Below are 16,648 nucleotides of genomic sequence, written 5' to 3' on the forward strand. Positions count from 1 at the left end.
GCTAATGTGCCAAAATATATGTATATAAAATGGCAACTGGAATAGAGAAAGTAAATCTGGAGTGTCTGTATACTCAGTCTGCTAATAGAAAAGGAAATTTAAAATTTTTAACAGAAAAGTTTTTGGATTTTTTTTTTGAAAAACCACAGTGTGGACTGGCATGGGATGGCTTTGAGGTCAAGGACTGAATGAGATATAAGACCATGGTAAGCAGAAATTATCCCATATCTCCCACTGTGGTGTATATATGTTTCAATTATCTAGCACAGGTCACTGATTGGGACAGGACACTGATCACAGGTCAGGTCCAGTAATGTGTGTTCTGTGTTTATAAGGTTGATACTGATGTAAAAACAACTTTATCAGATATTACATAACAGGATTTATTTATGAGACCTCAGACTCTCTTCCTGTGAACACATATGCTTAGCTCTGTTAGCATGAATAGTTTTACAGAAGGAAACAGGACCACCCAAGGGAATATAAGGTAAGCACGTGCATAATTGTTTGTTAATTTTGGGCTTGTATACGCTTGTTATCTTGTGTCCATATTTTGTGGCTTAGGCAGAGGTCAATATTTTGTAGCTTCAGCTTTTCTTTAGAAGTCCTTTCACTTATTTTTGTAAATGCTGCATGGTGAATTTTCTTTATGACTGTAAAATTGCAGAGGTAAACCTCATGCTATTCTCTCAAGTAAGATTAGCTGTAGTGCATTTTAACCTTTCAAATTAATATTTATATGTCTGTACATATTTTTACTATCCATTTACAAAGTTCTTCGATCATTGGTTCCGGTCTTCTAATTCTTATATGCAGCCTCACATTCCTTGTGATGCTATGTATTTCAAATAAAGGTTTCAAGTTGGCATCCAGTGCCAATAGACAATAAAGATTCAGCTCATGCAAGCATGTAACTTGCTGCCAAGGATAAATACAGTTGCCGCATTAAAAAAAAAAAAAGAAAGAAAGAAACAAACAAACAAGGTTGAAATTCAACATATTAAATTGACTCTTGCTGAGTTACAAAAAACGATCTGCAAATATGCTGTAGCAACCTTAAGCTTGAATGATGCTATCCACAATTAGCAAGACCATCATTGCCTTAAAAAGGAAAACATTTCTGAGATGATGATGCTTTGCCTGCTATGTTAAAAAGTAGCTTCTGGTTGTTGCTATTCATTTGAATGTTAAAGAATGAGCAGTAGAAGAAAGAAATTACGTGTCCAAAAATTTAAGAACCAAATAACTATTAGTTTGAAAATTCATGCTAATTTTGATAAGGCCAAGGAGGAATATGCATTTGATTTCAGTAGTGCCAAAACAAGCAGATACTCTACATACAATTTTAACACAGAAGTTCAAAATTACATGTTCTGTTCCTGTATTGGTAAAAGAATAAAACTAGATGCAGAACCTGGGAGTTCTTGTCCTTTATAATTTTTTAAAAATGATTTTTTGAGATACTAATACTTGCAGCAATTTGGCATCTCTTTTCAGACTTTCTTAAGCACAGTACAAGACAAGATAAAACGCTGATAGCATATATTCACTAGATTTTCAGAGCCATGCTATTTTTGCAAGATTGTTGTTTTGAAAACATATGAGACACTGCCCTACACCTTCAGGTGACTTAGACCTCCTTTGTGGTCCAATAGTCTTGATCAGCTGCTTTACAAAGAAGGGTATTGTACACATTTTATGCAAGACAAAGTAATTTTAATAGGATCCCTCCACCCCTTGTTAAGCCATTGTAACTAGAATTCATGCAGAAGATACCTTAGTCCTGTGTAAGAAAAATTAGCAGGAAAGCGTCTCACACATAGGGAGAAATCTGCTGGAAAATGTTGAAAGTTTTTCTTACAAGAGCGAAGGAAGTTAAAAGATATAAAAGGGTAGAGATAAACTCAGAAAAATGTGTGCATTTTCACCCCTTCCCCACATTGCGCTTCTTTCCTGCCTGTGCATGGTTCTGAACAGAAACAGTTTTCTTGTCCGCCTACAGTTCTGTTTGTATGGCAACTGGCTTTTTCTATGACAAAGATGAGTACTCTAGTACCAACAACACGACCATCATCACCAGGAGGGAGAGGGCTGAGAGTAAAAAGAAGGAAGTGGAGTTAAAAGCTAATGAAACTTTCTTGGGTTGATTTCTTTCTTTCTGTCTGTTGAAATGTAGGGCTAGGATCCCTAGGGATCCCTTCAGCAGATCCCTAGTCCAACCACTTACACTGAGGTGAGACGAAATAAACCTCAGCCATCCCTGATAGATGTTTATCCAACTTCATAAAAACTTTTAGTGAAGGAGATTATGCAGTATTTTAGGTAGCCCCAGTTCTAATGATTCATTACTTGAAAAGTGAGAAAGTTCTACTGAATATTCCGTAAACTTTCTGCATAGCAAATTAGGTAGATTTTCACTTGTCCTTTGATGGACAAAGGGAAGCAACTATTCGTCAGTCTCTTTATAAGCCAACATATGCAATACAGAAAAAAAAAAAATCACAAATGAGTACTCTCACTCAAGGAAGCAAGCATTGACTTGAAAAAATATTCTCAGGTAATACTTCAGTAAAGATGCATATTTGCAATGCTCAGTACTCTTTGTCTTTAGATTTCTCTTTTCTAGATAAAGAAACCTAATTCCTTCAGCCTTTCTTCACAGTCATATATCCTCAACTTTTATCAAGCTTGTCACTCCTCTGTGCACCCTCTTCAGTTTGTCAGCATCTATTAGCCTTCCTGTACTCCGAACTGTCAGAGGCCTCACCAAGTTGAATAGAACATAAAATCAGTATAAATACACAAACACACACCTCTATGCACCTCCTGTATACTACTGTTCATGCATGCCAGAATGAGATTTGCCTTTTTTCCCCCTCTCTTTAAGCAAGAGGAGCACATGACCAATTTCTATTTTATTTTTGATTCCACTGTAATTCTTAAATTCCTTGTCCTTATTTTTATGACATTTTCATTTTGTTTATTTAGGACTATTGGTCTTATTTATCTGAGACAATTTGAATCCCATTCCTGTCTCTGTAGTGTCTCCTTATATTTTCTAAGTATATTTCATAGCAAGTTTTAAAAGAAGAAAAAGAAAGAGGTAAGATTTGGATGGGACCTCCTTGAGATGTCTTCCTGTCTGACAATAAAACTTTTTTCTTTACTGATGAATCATCTGCTGGTAATACCAGTGGTAACACTGCAAGCCTGAAAGGAAGTTGTGGCACACTAAATTGTTGCTACTGTACAAAGACCCCTCTGTAAGGGAACACAAACAAAAGCATATTTTGGGGAGAATATCATTATGCAATAAAAGTAGTAAAGATATCTATGAATGAGGGCTAAGTACAGAAAGCCAAAGTACTACATTCAGATTTTCACATGCTCCTGTATCTATCCTTTCTTGCACAACAAGCACGAAGTAAAGGGGGAAAAAGCCCCACCTAGTCTTGCCTTTCCCCCCCTCACTGCTGCTTGCATTTTGATGATTCTTATGAAATGGATTTCGTCCTCTGTACTGCCTCACCGGTGGAGTTCAGACTGCCTCAGGTTCACTGTGTGTGCTGGTTGCTAGCTCGAGGGCTGCTGGGGAGCTCAGTGTCAATGTTTCAAAGCACACGAGTCTCAGCATTGCCTTAACCTCTTTCCCATTTCTTGGATTGCCCTGATTTCAGATCCAAAACGTTACCACTAGCTAGGGAGGGCGTTACTTGCAGTGTTTGTATTGCTGTTTTGCTAAAAAAAAGAAAATAAATCCCTAACAATATATGAGACCCTAAAAGGAAATATTACATGTTTGATCTCCGGATCTTTCTGAAGTTAGTTGACTGCAGTTAACTGCTTCCTCACTTCCCCTTTTACCACTTAGAACATCTGCAAGCCAAAGGGAGGAAAATAGAACAGCTGCCCTAAGTAAAAAAAAAGTTGCCAGCTGCACTTCTTTTCCCCAACAAGGTTCAATTACAGTATTTCTTCTCACCCATTCATCATCATCATCTCGCAGTCTCTTCCCCCCCCCCCCCGACTGTAAGATTATTTTAGGAATCAAAGCCCCAGTGAGAAACAAACCCAAGAAGTCTCTTAAGAGCTCCTGTTGGCTCGGGCAGGGCATTCCCAGGGCACGGAGAGATCAAGGGAATGCCGAGGGGGGGATGCTGTCCCTGCGGGTGTCAGCCCCGGCACGTTCATCCCCCCTTCAGGAGGGGATCTCCCTACGGCGCCTGGGTCTTCCAAGGAAGAGAGAAAGGGTTTTTTCCTCACCTGTCAGCATCCAGTAGGAGGCAGCCATGCCTGGGCTCCTGCGGGCCGGGGTCGGCAGCCCGGGCCGGGGGCAGGGGCGGCGGGAGCGGTCCTGCCGCCGGCGCGCCCGGCGGTGCCTGCGCTGCGAGTGGAGTTCAGCGCTCTGCGCCTCCCGTCCGCCTTGCAGCCGAGTTAGGCATTTCCTGTTTGTTATTCAGTCTTTACGTTTTTTCTTCACGTCAAGAAGAATTTAGCTTCTCCCCCCCACCCCCAGCACACAACTTCCCTCCCACCCGCCCCCCTCGCCCCAAAGACCTCTGAGCTTTGGACACCCCCCCCGGAGAGCGAGCCCAGCACTGAGCTGTACAAATAAAGTCAGACCTTCCCCCCCCCCCAGCCTCCAGCTGCAGCCTGCGGGGAGCTGAGCAGACCTTAAAGGGGCATCTGCCCGCTCGTAATTAATCAATAGGTGTCTCCCGCCAGCCAGCCCCTCCTGGTAGGGCAGGAGGAAGCTGGCCTTGCCTCACGGCCACGTCTCTCTCGCTCCTCAGCGGGAGAAACACATCGCTGAGGTAGGGGATGTGTTTGGCTGGTCAAGTTTTATTTCTCTTACACCACCCCTTAAAAACGCGCTCTAAGGCCGGTCATTTGCCTGCAGGAGGAAGCCAGCCACCCCCTCCCCATTCTCAGTGGCTCTGGGGTTGCAGTAACTCTTACAAGAGAGGACGATTTTGCCAAGTCTTTGCTACTCCCTGGGCTTTGCTGTGCTAATAAAATACTAGACAACTGCCTTTGCCCTCATCTACCCAACGTTTGCATGGCATACTTCCCCTGCTTCCCTGCCCCCAGAATGACTTCACTAATAAATCACTGAATAAATCGCAAAGGTAATAATCAGCCAGGTTCAGACCCATAAGCCTTGATTTTCAGGGTTCATTAAACACCCAGTGAAAGAGCAGCTTGCAGTACTTTTTGTATTTACCACAGCGATGGTCAGGTGGGGTGACATTCCTTCAGCAGTGTCTTGAATTCTCACACTGGACCTGCTGAAAAATCATTTTGTTGTTTATAAAACAAGAGAACCCCAAGATCTCTATAGCAAGAAAAAGAGCGGTCAAAATATTGCTAAGGATTTGTGGATCTTGGTCCTATTAGAAAAAGCACCTATTTTCTTTGAATTGAAGCAAAGAATGTAGTGAATAATTGGAAGTTCATGGATGTTTTGTCAGTTCCTCTGAGGCTAATAAACTACAGCTGCTAATCATCACTACAATAGTTAAATACATTTTCCGACTTCTGTTGTGCATTTTATGAGAATACGCTGGGTACACTTTTACTTGTAGACTCCGTGGAAATGCAGATTTCAGAAAACAGTGCACAATTTAAAATCTGGTTTTAACAGTAAAAGTCCTGATCCAGCAATAATTTATGCACATGCTTGACTTTATACATTCTAAAACGTATTTAATTACCACAGTGGGACTACTCAAAGTTGATGAAATTAAGCACATGTGTAAGTTGTGCAGAATGGAGATTTTAGCTGTGTTAGTACCAATTAAGAGACTAAACACATTTTTTCCATTTAAAAGTGTTCTGCATAAAATTAAAGCAAGCCAAAGTTGTATTCAAGCAAAAAGACAACTGAGATTTTGGAAAAACCTGTATTTTTTTTAAGTGTACAATTGTATTAGTACTGCTGGTTTTACCCCAGTTTCAAAGAGGACCATGATTTCCCATATTTTTTTTTTTTAAAAAACAAATCTCTGTGTTACCTTTGTTTCACTATATTTAACTAAATGTACAGCCTATGGACTAAGCTAGTCAGTTCAAAAATCTTTGAACTATATGGGATGTTCGTTATGTAGGTGGGGAATGTACATTCCCCATGTATCATGATGTATACTCATCGTGGTGAAAAATAAGACTTCTTGACCTTAAAAAAAACCTTTCCTGGTGTATGATTATTCCTAATTTCTTCAGAACTATTCTTGGTATTATTATTACTTTATTCATTTATTTTTTGTGGTAATGTCCTATGCATCTTGTATCAGGTAATGTCAAAAGAAAGACACTGGAGCAGATGAATCACTGGACTGATCTAGCATTTCTTATTAACACATTCAAAAAAGTGAAATACATCACAGACCATTACTTATTTTGGAATGCCAAACTAATTCAGACAAAGCAAACACCTATTCATTGCTTATAGAACAGCCATTCTGCATCTTTTTACAGTCTTTATTGCTTTGGGCTCATCATTCAGGCGACTGTTCAGAATATATAGCTAAATACTCTTGTTTGAGTTTAAGATTTTATACACTAGTAGTAATGAATATGTGTATATTAAGCAGGCATCTCCAGATGAGATATGCTAAGGCTCAAAAGTAATTAAGATATTGGATAATTTCAATGTCTGCACAACAAATATTGTTAATTTTAGTAGATACAATTAGTACAGAAAATCATTGCCTATAATGATGAATAAAATAAAAAGGTGAAATTAATTTCAAGAATATCACTTTTTTACACATTCTTTTATGCCTTTCTAATATGACACAGAATGATGAGGAAGGATTTTTTTTCTGGTGCTATAAATTAAGCATGATTTTCCTTTTTGAACTCTGCCTTCCAATCCAGTTCCAGCAAAGTATTTCACAATATGCATAATAAGTACATGAGTAGTTCCATGGAATCTTGTGGAAATATTTGCGATTGCAGATTAATTTAAATGCTTTGAAGGACTGGACCCTGCAAAGACAACAAAATTTAAAAATTTTAGAGACCCAATTCTTCTCTTTTTCAGTGATCTCCTTTCAGATTATTCCTACAGAAAACAGTGGAAATGCATTTTATTCCAAAGGTGAGGGGATGAAAGAACAGCAACCAAAGCTTTTAAAAGTTTCGAAGGCAGGCAGTCTTCTAAACAGTGTGACTACAGTGTACCTGGAACTCATTTTCCATGGAAACTGTTTTTCCATTCTTATTGAGGATTTGAACAGTTTTGATATGTTTATTAGGTAAAAGGATCTCTAACCTGTAGCACACAGTGAGGAATGGAAGACGGACTTCAAATAGCCAGAAGTATGCTTAACTTACTTCCATTAAAGGAATAGTATGACAACATCAATAATTGTAATAGAGACGATGTGATGTTCACTGTTGTTATTACACTATATTATGTACTGCTGAAAAAACACTACAGAGCTTGCTCCTATACTTTCTCGGTGAAATTTTGTCATTGAAAGCCTGTATTATCATCTCTGGTGGTTTACATTGTGCTGTAGATTAGTGATATTTACATTTAAATTTTTTCTTACAGTTGCTTCTGCATGGTCTCCAAGATGTCCTTCACCTTGATTGCTATGTTGTTCATTTTCATAGTCTCCGTTTTTTCCTATCTGATTCCAGGACCATGTTAGAATTTACTTGGCAGAACTTGTGGAGCTGTGGTCTTATTTTTATTATGTCTGAGATACTCAAGGGCTCCGTCTTGAAGTATCAGAACTAAGACCTTGCAGGATTTGGTATTGTTCCAACAATACTGCATGCATAAATCTTCATGTTTTACAGCTCAGCTTTTAGCTGATACTTGATATTCTTGGAGAATGCCCATGTTCCTGTTCCATCTATATTAACCAGTGGTACAAATGTGCCAAAAAACCTTTTTACTTTAGAAAAGGATCTTCATAAAAAATTGTTTTGCAGCTTGTACTAGTTTAATTAAAGTTAGTAGGAAACATTATGGAAAATGTCCTTTGTGTTTTGTGTTAAATTTATTCTCTACCAATTTCTTTTATGTCTTCTTAGTTTGTCTTTCTTTGTCTATCACAGAGTATTCCTGAACCAAATTAATATACATTCTGTATCCTTACTAAAATAAAATAGTCTGATTTTCCAGTTTAATAGATTGTAAGTATCTCACATCCTTAGTCATACTGCTTTTCTTTTCCACAATTTCTCAGGGCACTTTCTTTTCAAAATTTATCCTAAGTTTGTAGAGCCTATCATGATTAAAACTGGCTGTATCACAAAAATACAGTCATCTAAAATTCTCTGTAATTTTTTATTCATTTGACCTATTTGCATGTGTGATGATCTTAGAGCTGGAAGAGATGAGTTTGTATGGCATTATTTACTATTATAAATCTGCCACCAACCTCTTTATTTTATGAGTGCCATTTTACTTTCATGTAGAAGGATTTCTATATGAAATAGCATTTCAGATTCTTACAGAAGATGCTTCTACTCTTTTTATTATATCTGTGCTATTTCTATTTCCATTGAGTCAGCTTCTTACAATGAAAACATTTTATTTAAATCCTGATTCAGTTTTCTCTTGCAACATAGTTTTAACTTTCTGCTTGCTTATTTACTTTATTTATATATTATGACAACAATATGTCTTTGACCTTTCTGATGTATTACCAGACCTTAACATGAAATATATTTCTTCAAAATGTAAGCTACAGATACAGCTAGGAAAGCACAAACTTGTTAGCTGTTCAAGTAGAATGAAGTTAAAATCATACTGATCTCTCTTACCTCAGTATTTCAGCCTTTTTCATGCTGAAGCACTTTTTCTTCAAAATTAAAGCCACTGGAGCTCTGGCATTCATTCTGAGGGGAATGGAACTGGTAACTTAAAGTCGGGGGGAGATTTGGGGACCAAATTTAGATTTGATTGCATAAAACCAGAGGACCGTACTAGAAATTCTAATAAAGATGCAGGTAACGTATCAGCTAATGTTGGCCTATCTGTGCTTTAACTCTGCCTTAATATACAGATGAAATTTTATGAAATGAGGCCAGAATTTAGAGACAGAATTAATTTATCGTTGTTATCATCTTGGGCTTTCTGCGCTCCACCTGTGTTTCCTTTTATTACAGCATTTTAATCGTCACAGTTTTTCTTTCAAGTGGCTACTCATGGGACGTTGCACAATATTATTTATTCTTCAGATATATTCCAATTATGAAACTATGTAAAGGGATCATTCTTACTTCTGAGAGGGTACCTTGTCTTATGAGATCTTTGAAGGGGACTAACTAATAGATGACAATAATTTCTCAAAATAATGACGTAGTTAGTCTAACGGCTTCTTTAAGATTTTTTTACCTTGCATTGCATTACATTCATTCACAGCTGAGCTGCGTAATAAAATTACTTACTACTCTTTGGTTACAGAAAAAAGGTAGCTGTGACTGCAATAATTATGTTGAAAATCCTCACTTTGTTCACTTTTCTTTCTTCCTACTCCAGTATAGTTAAAAACTTTGACTCCCCCCTTTTTCCCTGATGCACACACACATTCCTCTTTCATTTCTGTCGTTTTGCTCTGTAAGAGTTAATGCAAAAGCAACATTTAAAAACAGAGCACTGCTCAGGTTTTCCTTTAATCTTCATGATCAGGAGAAAAATCTTGCTTTTACGGGAATGTGAGCCTGTTCATGATGCCAGTATGTGTTTTATGGCATACATTAAAGAAAAAAAACAACACCTGCATGCAAGGAAAATATCCCTGTAGTGCAGAAATTTCGGCTTTTGCAATGATGGCTTTTTTATTTTTTAACTATGTGACAAAGTATGAGTCAACAAATTATGAGTTTGCCACAATCCGTCTATAAGGAGCAGCATATTGCTTGTCCATATCATGCCTTTAGATATGTGATAAGTGTGTGTGTGAGCTCATGTGATGAAAAAGGGGATGCCAGGCCCTCAAGAAAGAGTGTGGCAAGAGACAAGGCTGTCAGGACAATTCATTTATTATGCTGCCTGTTCTATGGCCATGTTCAAATAGCCTTCAGGCAGCCAGAAGAAGGGACTAAACATGAATTCTTGTGGTCTGGATCCATTCAGTCAGTACAGGTTAGTTCACTCATATAAGAGTGTCCTGAGCATCATATAGAGTGAATAGTCCTAGGAGAAGGAACAAGAGATCAAGACTCTATCATCACTACAATGAGGACATAGCCATCTTGCCTAAGGATTCAAATTTGGGAGATTTTCTTTGGGGTGCAGGACGTGGCTGTGAATGTGTCCAGGCTGAGAAGAAAGTGAATTCAAGTCTCCCAATTTCTGGATGAATTCTGTAATTGTTAAGCTGTTACAAAGAAGGTGGACTCAGCCTCTCCTTCTGGCCATGCCTTAAAAGCAACCACAACTGCAAAAGCAACTGGCAAATGGATTTTGTGAGCAGACCAATCCTGTCAGTTTGTTCTAGGCATGCTCTGAGTGTGCCTAGAAGGTCTGACTCTCCAGGAAAATTGAGGGGAAGAATGTCTGGTCTGGAGATCTGATCCAGACACTACAGTGCTTTTGAAGCACTGTTCTCAAATTACTTTGGAAGCAGCATTCTAGCCATACAAAACAAAAATACTAAATGCCTGGAGAACCTTACAGACTCAAACAGGGTAGCATCCAGAGTAGGTACCTCCAGATCTAGACAGGAAGTGAAGAAGAATTTTTAGATCACAGTTTTGGATGTAAGCACTTCAATTTCAGTTAGGAACTGTTTTAAAAATATCATTGTATCTGGATCTTGTGTCAAGCACAGCCTCAGTCTTAACATATAGAGAGATGTCTTACAATATTTTAATCAAATGGTGGCAATCTTTCCTGAAACAAAAAGTAAGCAGCTGTTTTCCATTTCTGTGAAATGATCCTTGGGTATAACAAATATAACTTTAGAACTTCCTAGAAACTGTTTAAAACATATAGTCACAATGAAAGAGCAAGTTCTGCTCTGACAAGATGATAACAGTTTGTGATCAATAGCTTTTTCTTAGTCTGAAAACTCATCTTCTGTGAAACAAAACAAGGTTGTTCTTGCTCTATTATTCTTCTTTTTAGCTTATTGGCAACTGAGCTAGAAATTAATAAAAATCATATTATGTGTGTGTCATTGTTACACCATTCGTCTGTTGTCTTTAAACATTTTCTGTTCATATAAAAGTATTATCTGAAAAAAGGGAGATGCAGATATTTCTTCCAGCTGGCAGGAACTTAGGACAGACTTTAGAGACCAGAACTAACTAAATACTCAAGGAGCAAGAAGAAAGTTATTACTTAGGTAGAAATCTTCAGAACTGATGGTTATCACTGTTATAAATCAGGAATTCTAAGGAAAGGTGTGCAGTATAATTACCCTGCAGGGTAATGTTGACTCACAATACAACATTAGTAGAAATAGCTCCAGAATGACCTGTTTTTTGTACACAAGTGGAAGGCAAAAAAGTCCTTATTTTCTATATACACTTGTAAGATCTAAGGAAACAGTTCTTTTCATCTTCAGGATGTTCCCTAGTGTAAGAAGCATGAACAAATCAACCTGTTCACCCAGACTATGTCACAAGCTTTCTCTTTAAAGAAATTGTGTCCTCTTTATCAAAGATGGTTTATTAGAGTATAGCTGAGTCCAAAATTTGAGTGACCACAACGGGGTTGTGGTCACTGCCAGAGGCAGAATTAATTTTATTAATAATATTGTGCTTATTAGTGAGTCAGTAGATATAAGTATTATGCCTGGATTAATTTGTGCTTACTGTCTATGGAAATCGTGTTTCTCCAGTTGGGCTGGGCTCAGAGCCAAGACCTTGGTTCAGGTCAGCACCCTTTGCAGAGGCTTTAAAGCTAGCTCAGCAATTCACATAACTCTCTGTGGAGCAATTCAGGAGAACATTCCCCCAAAACTCTGCAGCCAAATTAGACTTTTTGACCTTGTTCAGAACTATTACAGGTTGCAGCTTCTTGATTAACTCAGTCTGGCACCATTATCAAATACCTGTGCACCTGACGGGCATGTCTCTGCTTGAGATCTTCAACTTTTTTAGAAGCTTTCCAGGCTCTAGTGTAAGGTCTTGGTTTAACTGTGGCTGCTAGAAGAACAGCATTTGCTTGTTTTCATGAATGCTTTTTGAATGCTCTTGCTGTGCTAACATGAATGGTTATACCCTTGATCATGTTTGTTCTCGTTCCCATTTCCTTGCCCGTTCAGAGGCTCATGGCTTTTCTGAAAGTATTTTACCCAGTCAGGGAGGAATACATATCTCACAGATGTCAAAACTTTATTTCTTCTAGGAAGCTATTGCCTCAGTTCTCAGCTAAATAATTATGGCTATTGCAAAGCTGGTTGAAAAAGCCAGAAGAAAATTATTTTTGTAAGTCTTTGCTGAGATGTTGAAGTATTCTGTGGAGATGAGATAATTTTCCAGGGATGGTCCAAAGCTGGTTTCTTACAAGCTTGCCTACCTGACATCTGCAGCCCATGGGGCCAGCCATCAGGAAGCCCTAGCAGTCATGTTTTGTAGATTCATAGCACCTCATCAGACATGGTTCCTAGGCTCCTGGATTATTGGTCTGACAGGAAGCTGAATTCCAGCTTCCAGGTTTACCATTTCTTGAATACCATGGATATTGTTGTGTATAGATCCAAGGTAGTATGCTAGGTGGACCGTACCAGTCAAGAAAGTGAGGCTTGTGGTGCTATGGGGAGATGAGCTGGTCCACATGAAGGATTTCACTAACTTCATGGAGGAGATTAAGAACTTGGCAGTGTTCTGAATTTAAATGAAAACAAATTACACAGGATAAAAATCACTTTTTCCAATACAGCTGCTTAAATTACATTGGCTATACTGCAGTCATTCCTATAACTTGTGTAATCACACTTGAACTGTTTCATAGCTAATTTTATAGCTACATTTAAACTAGCTATATGTTTGAACCGGGAAGCCAGCTAGTACTCAGAGCAGCATGCAAACACTGCTAAGTGGCAGGAGGAAGAAAGGGGTGCAGAAACAGGAGAATTTAGACCATGAGGATCACCACAGTGCTGTGGCTTGTACCTCACAATATCTAATTTAAGTTAAGACAGCCATCTTAGCTGTAGCTATGACAACGAGATTCGCAGTAGTGATTACGATGCTGAAACACCATTGTGTGTTTCACATAGGAAAGAGCATAACTGTGGAGAAGATAGGGCCTTGAAAAGTCACTGAGTTTCTAACCAGAAAAAAATAAATCCCCTCAAACTAAAAGAGAAAGAAATTTTAATTAGAGATCAAAATTTTTTGCCATTATTAGCCATCTGCATCAAAGAAATTTAGGCAGCTAGGTATAGGTATATAGTAAGATTTTCTAAAATGACTGAGCAAATTAAGAACCTTACAATTAATGAAATCTGATCTGCTCATTTGAAATTTTCTGCAAGGCATCAGTATGTGTTTGTACATGAACAGATAAAGTTATGAATTAATGTCAAGACCCTTCTGAACTTGGTGACTTATTTTAGTGTTACTGACTTTTCCATAATTTATTTGCATACAAAGCTTGATTGGCAAATTAGTAAGGCATTGGTTTATAGATCAGGTTGATAGTAAATTCATTCATTTATTAGGATAAAATTAGAATAAATAGTATAATGATGTAAGTACTGCAATGATAACATTATATGGTAAAACTGGCTTATAATTTAATTTAACCCTTCTTGATAAACGGCATTACTTTTATGCTACATTTATTGTTTACATCTTGTTATCACTGTTTGTTTTTTAGAGACTGTTAGGGAGGAATAACCCCATGCACCAGTACAGGTTGGGGGTTGACCTGCTGGAAAGCAGCTCTGCGGAGAAGGACCTGGGAGTGCTGGTGGACACCACGTTAAGCATGAGCCAGCAATGTGCCCTTGTGGCCAAGAAGGCCAATGGTATCCTGGGGTGCATCAGGAAGAGTGTTGCCAGCAGGTCGAGGGAGGTGATTCTCCCCCTCTACTCAGCCCTGGTGAGGCCACATCTGGAGTACTGTGTCCAGTTCTGTGCTCCCCAGTACAAGAGGGATGTGGCACTACTGGAGCAAGTCCAGCGAAGGGCCACAAAGATGATGAGGGGACTGGAGCATCTCTCTTATGAGGAAAGGCTGAGAGAGCTGGGCCTGTTTAGCTTGGAGAAGAGAAGGCTGAGAGGGGATCTTATCACACAGAATCACACAGAATCACTGAGGTTGGAAGGGACCTCTGGAGATCATCTAGTCCAACCCCCCTGCTCAAGCAGGGTCACCTAGAGCACATTGCACAGGATTGCATCCAGGCGCATTTTGAATATCTCCAGAGAAGGAGACTCCACCACCTCTCGGGGCAACCTGTTCCAGTGCTCTGTCTCCCTCACAGTGAAAAAGTATTTCCTCATGTTAAGATGGAAGTGTCTGTGTTTCAGTTTGTGCCCATTGCCTCGCGTCCTGTCGCTCGTCACCACTGAAAAGAGTCTGGCCCCATCCTCTCGACACCCTCCCTTCAGATACTTGTACACATTGATAAGATCTCCTCTCAACGTGTACAAGTATCTGAAGGGAGGGTGTTGAGAGGATGGGACCAGATTCTTTTCAGTGGTGCCCAGCGACAGGACGCGAGGCAGCAGGCACAAACTGAAACACAGGCAGCTCCACCTGAGCATGAGGAAAGACTTTTTCACTGTGAGGGTGACAGAGCACTGGAGCAGGTTGCCCAGAGAGGTGGTGGAGTCTCCTTCTCTGGAGATATTCAAAAGCTGTCTGGATGCAATTCTGGGCAACATGCTGCAGGTGACCCTGCTTGAGCAGGGGATTGGACTAGATGATCTCCTGATGTCCCTTCCAACCTCAACCATTCTGTGATTCTGTGATTTTGGTGGGAAAAAAAATCTTATAAATTCAGAGAAATGCTTTATTTTGTGATTTATTTAAGCATTAAAAATCCAATATAGAATATAATATTAGAATAATCCAAGTTATTCAATCAATCTGATTTTTTTTCTATTATATTATCTTTGCCCTTCAGAGATGCTGTTATGTTATGTTAAATAAACAGTTCCTTGGATATGTTTCAAGACATAATTTATTGACTTTTGCCAAATCTTTAGGTCTGCAAAATGCATAAGAAAATCTGTCACAATGGAGAAATTGTATTTTCAGTGAGATGGCCAGAAATCTATTTCAGGTTGAACAGATTTTAATGCCAAGGGAATTATTATGGCTGTTTAGTCTGACCTGTTGTAGAGCACAGAGTTGGTAGATGCCACCTGTGGTCCGTAAAGAACTACCTAGTACATACTGGCTGTCCTTGCCTGCAGCTGAACTAGGTCCTGTGAGTAAGGTTTATCTGACTGGATGTAAGTATCTTTACCTGAACTAGTCACTTTAGGCTTTCCTTATAATCAGTGAAGAGAACAGGCTCTCTCAATGGGTGAGAGGTGTCATATTGTAAGAAGACTAAAACAGATTAGATAACTCATGACCTGAAGCACCCTTTTTCTCTTCATTGCCTGTAAGGCACTCTGGTGATAGCCAAGATAAGTAAGTCTGTACCGTAGATATGTAAATTAAGGAGTTCTCCAGCCTGAGAGTGAAATCCTTAATTTAGAAAATTCTATTACAAAACTCCTGGTGACTTCAGTAGGGACAGAATGTCAACATGTATTCTAAAAGGGACTTACATACCGTACAGAAGGTAGCTAAGATTGCAAAAAACCTGTTTTTCTACTAGATTTTCCACCTATGCAATTGATGTAGCTGCCAAAAGTTTCTTATGTGCTCATTTTTAGGGAGAGAATCTTTCTTACATTATGGTAAGATAATAGATTAATAGATATACATAATAGATATGTGGAGATTTTGTTGTTCAAAGGATTGTGAGAAGATTTAAGAGAGAAGCCACTTCTGACATTATTTATTCAAAGAATTCCAATGGGCGTTTTCAGAAAGAGAAATGAGTCAGAGTTAAAATGTGCTTGATGTGCATCTATAGTAGTTACCAATCTTTTGTACATATGTTAATGACAAAGGAAAATTCATTACCATAATTAGGAAGGGAAAAAGAATATAGTTGCTTTAAGGTAGCCTACAACAAATACTGTTTTCACATATGTTGTGATGGCTGATATCTATCAGTGTTCATTGTCTGGAATACATTACATGAATATTGGGCCAAACTTTATGTTTTGCAGTGAGGTCCCCTATCATAGAAAGAGAAAAAGGGAAAAAAAGGATGAATAATGAAGTGGGGAAAAAGGGTGTCACAATATGGATAAGGCTCTGGAAACCCATCAGATAGCTTTTCTTTTCAGCTTCTCCTAAATATTTATTTGGTCCATGTTGTTAGCCTGGAAGTGGCATATATAGAATTCAGAGTCATAGTGCCTAATCTTTGTCATATCCCTTAAAGGAGATTTTTTTCTCTTTTCATTCCTTTGTCCTTACAAGGGCCCTGCTAAAATGTAAGAAAATTTTGAATAACTCTGGTGACCCCATTTGGTCAAGAAAATAGTGTTTTCCAACAATGACAAAACTATTCCTTTTTTAGCTTTTGATTTTCCAGCTTTATTTTTATTCTCCCTTCTTGAGTCAAGGATTGTGCAATTATGCTGTCAGCTTATCAGT

At 38.6% G+C, this 16,648-nt stretch overlaps 1 protein-coding gene across 1 annotated transcript in view; it reads right to left on the reverse strand.

The window, feature by feature from the left end:
• Positions 1-4,410, reverse strand: part of ITGA1 (integrin subunit alpha 1) — a 77,163-nt gene extending 72,753 nt beyond the window's left edge. The window contains exon 1 of the mRNA XM_067315141.1: positions 4,264-4,410. Within this exon, the coding sequence (XP_067171242.1) occupies positions 4,264-4,291 (28 nt within the window). The 5' untranslated portion in view covers positions 4,292-4,410. The remainder of the gene's footprint in view (positions 1-4,263) is intronic.
• Between the last annotated feature and the right edge of the window lie 12,238 nt (positions 4,411-16,648).

This window comes from Apteryx mantelli, chromosome Z, assembly GCF_036417845.1.
Source record: "Apteryx mantelli isolate bAptMan1 chromosome Z, bAptMan1.hap1, whole genome shotgun sequence".
Lineage (NCBI taxonomy): Eukaryota > Metazoa > Chordata > Aves > Apterygiformes > Apterygidae > Apteryx > Apteryx mantelli.